At 38.8% G+C, this 1,151-nt stretch overlaps 2 protein-coding genes across 2 annotated transcripts; both read left to right on the forward strand.

The window, feature by feature from the left end:
- Positions 1-37: 37 nt before the first annotated feature.
- Positions 38-703, forward strand: TRIADDRAFT_62880 (uncharacterized protein; the record flags this gene model as incomplete). The annotated part of the gene is made up of 1 exon (XM_002118851.1): positions 38-703. One exon carries the CDS (start codon positions 38-40, stop codon positions 701-703), a length of 666 nt encoding a protein of 221 aa, XP_002118887.1.
- Positions 704-777: 74 nt separating this feature from the next.
- Positions 778-1,149, forward strand: TRIADDRAFT_34900 (uncharacterized protein; the record flags this gene model as incomplete). The annotated part of the gene is made up of 1 exon (XM_002118852.1): positions 778-1,149. A coding segment is annotated over one exon (372 nt), but the record flags the coding sequence as incomplete, so codon positions are not given.
- Between the last annotated feature and the right edge of the window lie 2 nt (positions 1,150-1,151).

Here is a 1,151-nt window from a genome sequence, read left to right on the forward strand (position 1 = left end):
AGAACTAGTCATTTGTGATTATAACTCCCTGCCGACTATGCAGAATTTCACCAATGTCATTTACCATAGCAACAAAACATTAACTAAGCACAACCCACTCAGCAAATTCCTCGATGGACATGAAATACCAATCCAAGGAAGCCAGCAAACTTTCATTTTACTGCCCCCTGAGGAAGCTACAAACCTTAAAAAGTATGTTAGCAAGCAACCTAAGATTACCTTTATTCAGTTTTTGGGGGAAAATCCCGGCAAGCATTATATTAAAACAGAAGTGGATTTGTTTTTTATGGCCAAAACCGCACTTTTACAGAGTACAATTCAACATAACTGTGACGTAGTGTTAAATGCCTTTAATATTTTGCAATCCGAATCCGCATCACAAATAAGCTCAGAACTGAGCTTATTTGAAGAAGACATCACGGAATGCATTTTGTTCTCAGATTATGCAGCTTTGAATCTCAGAGCAGGAAACAAAAAGCAGAATTTTAACCCTAATAGTCTCGGAACACTTGGTTTAAAAACGCGGATTTATGAAAAGTTAGTCCCACATGTCTTATGGTTTTGCGATGATAATCAATTATCAGCATTGGAAGAATTTAGAGATTCACTAGTATCTGTAAGGGATGATTCAATATTTACCGGTATGATTACTCTAAACAAACGTGACGAAATAAATATCAAAGGCATTTTGCAAATTCAGTAAATATCCCTTGCAAACGACAGATAAATATAATGATAGCGATATAAGTTAGGCAAAAGGACGAACGTAACAGAAATATGTGTGGTATTGCAGGTTTTATCGGTCGCGCTCCCATTCCGCAGGGGTATGAGTTTGGCAAGGTACTGGACAAAATTAAGCATCGCGGCCCTGATGCATCAGGGAGTATGATTTTCAATCAAAATAAAGGGATGCTGGGACACACCAGGCTGTCTATTCAGGACTTAAGCGATGCTTCTGTTCAACCCTTTCAGCGAGACCAACTCACCGTTACTTTTAATGGTGAAATATACAATTTTAAAGAGCTTCGGGAAGAGTTGAGTTCATACGGTTATCGTTTTGCAACCACTGGTGACACTGAAGTTGTCTTAGCAGCGTATCAACATTGGGACATTGAGTGCTTCAATCGATTCAATGGTATGTGGGCAATGGC

This window comes from Trichoplax adhaerens, genomic scaffold (genome assembly GCF_000150275.1).
Source record: "Trichoplax adhaerens TRIADscaffold_1893 genomic scaffold, whole genome shotgun sequence".
NCBI lineage: Eukaryota > Metazoa > Placozoa > Uniplacotomia > Trichoplacea > Trichoplacidae > Trichoplax > Trichoplax adhaerens.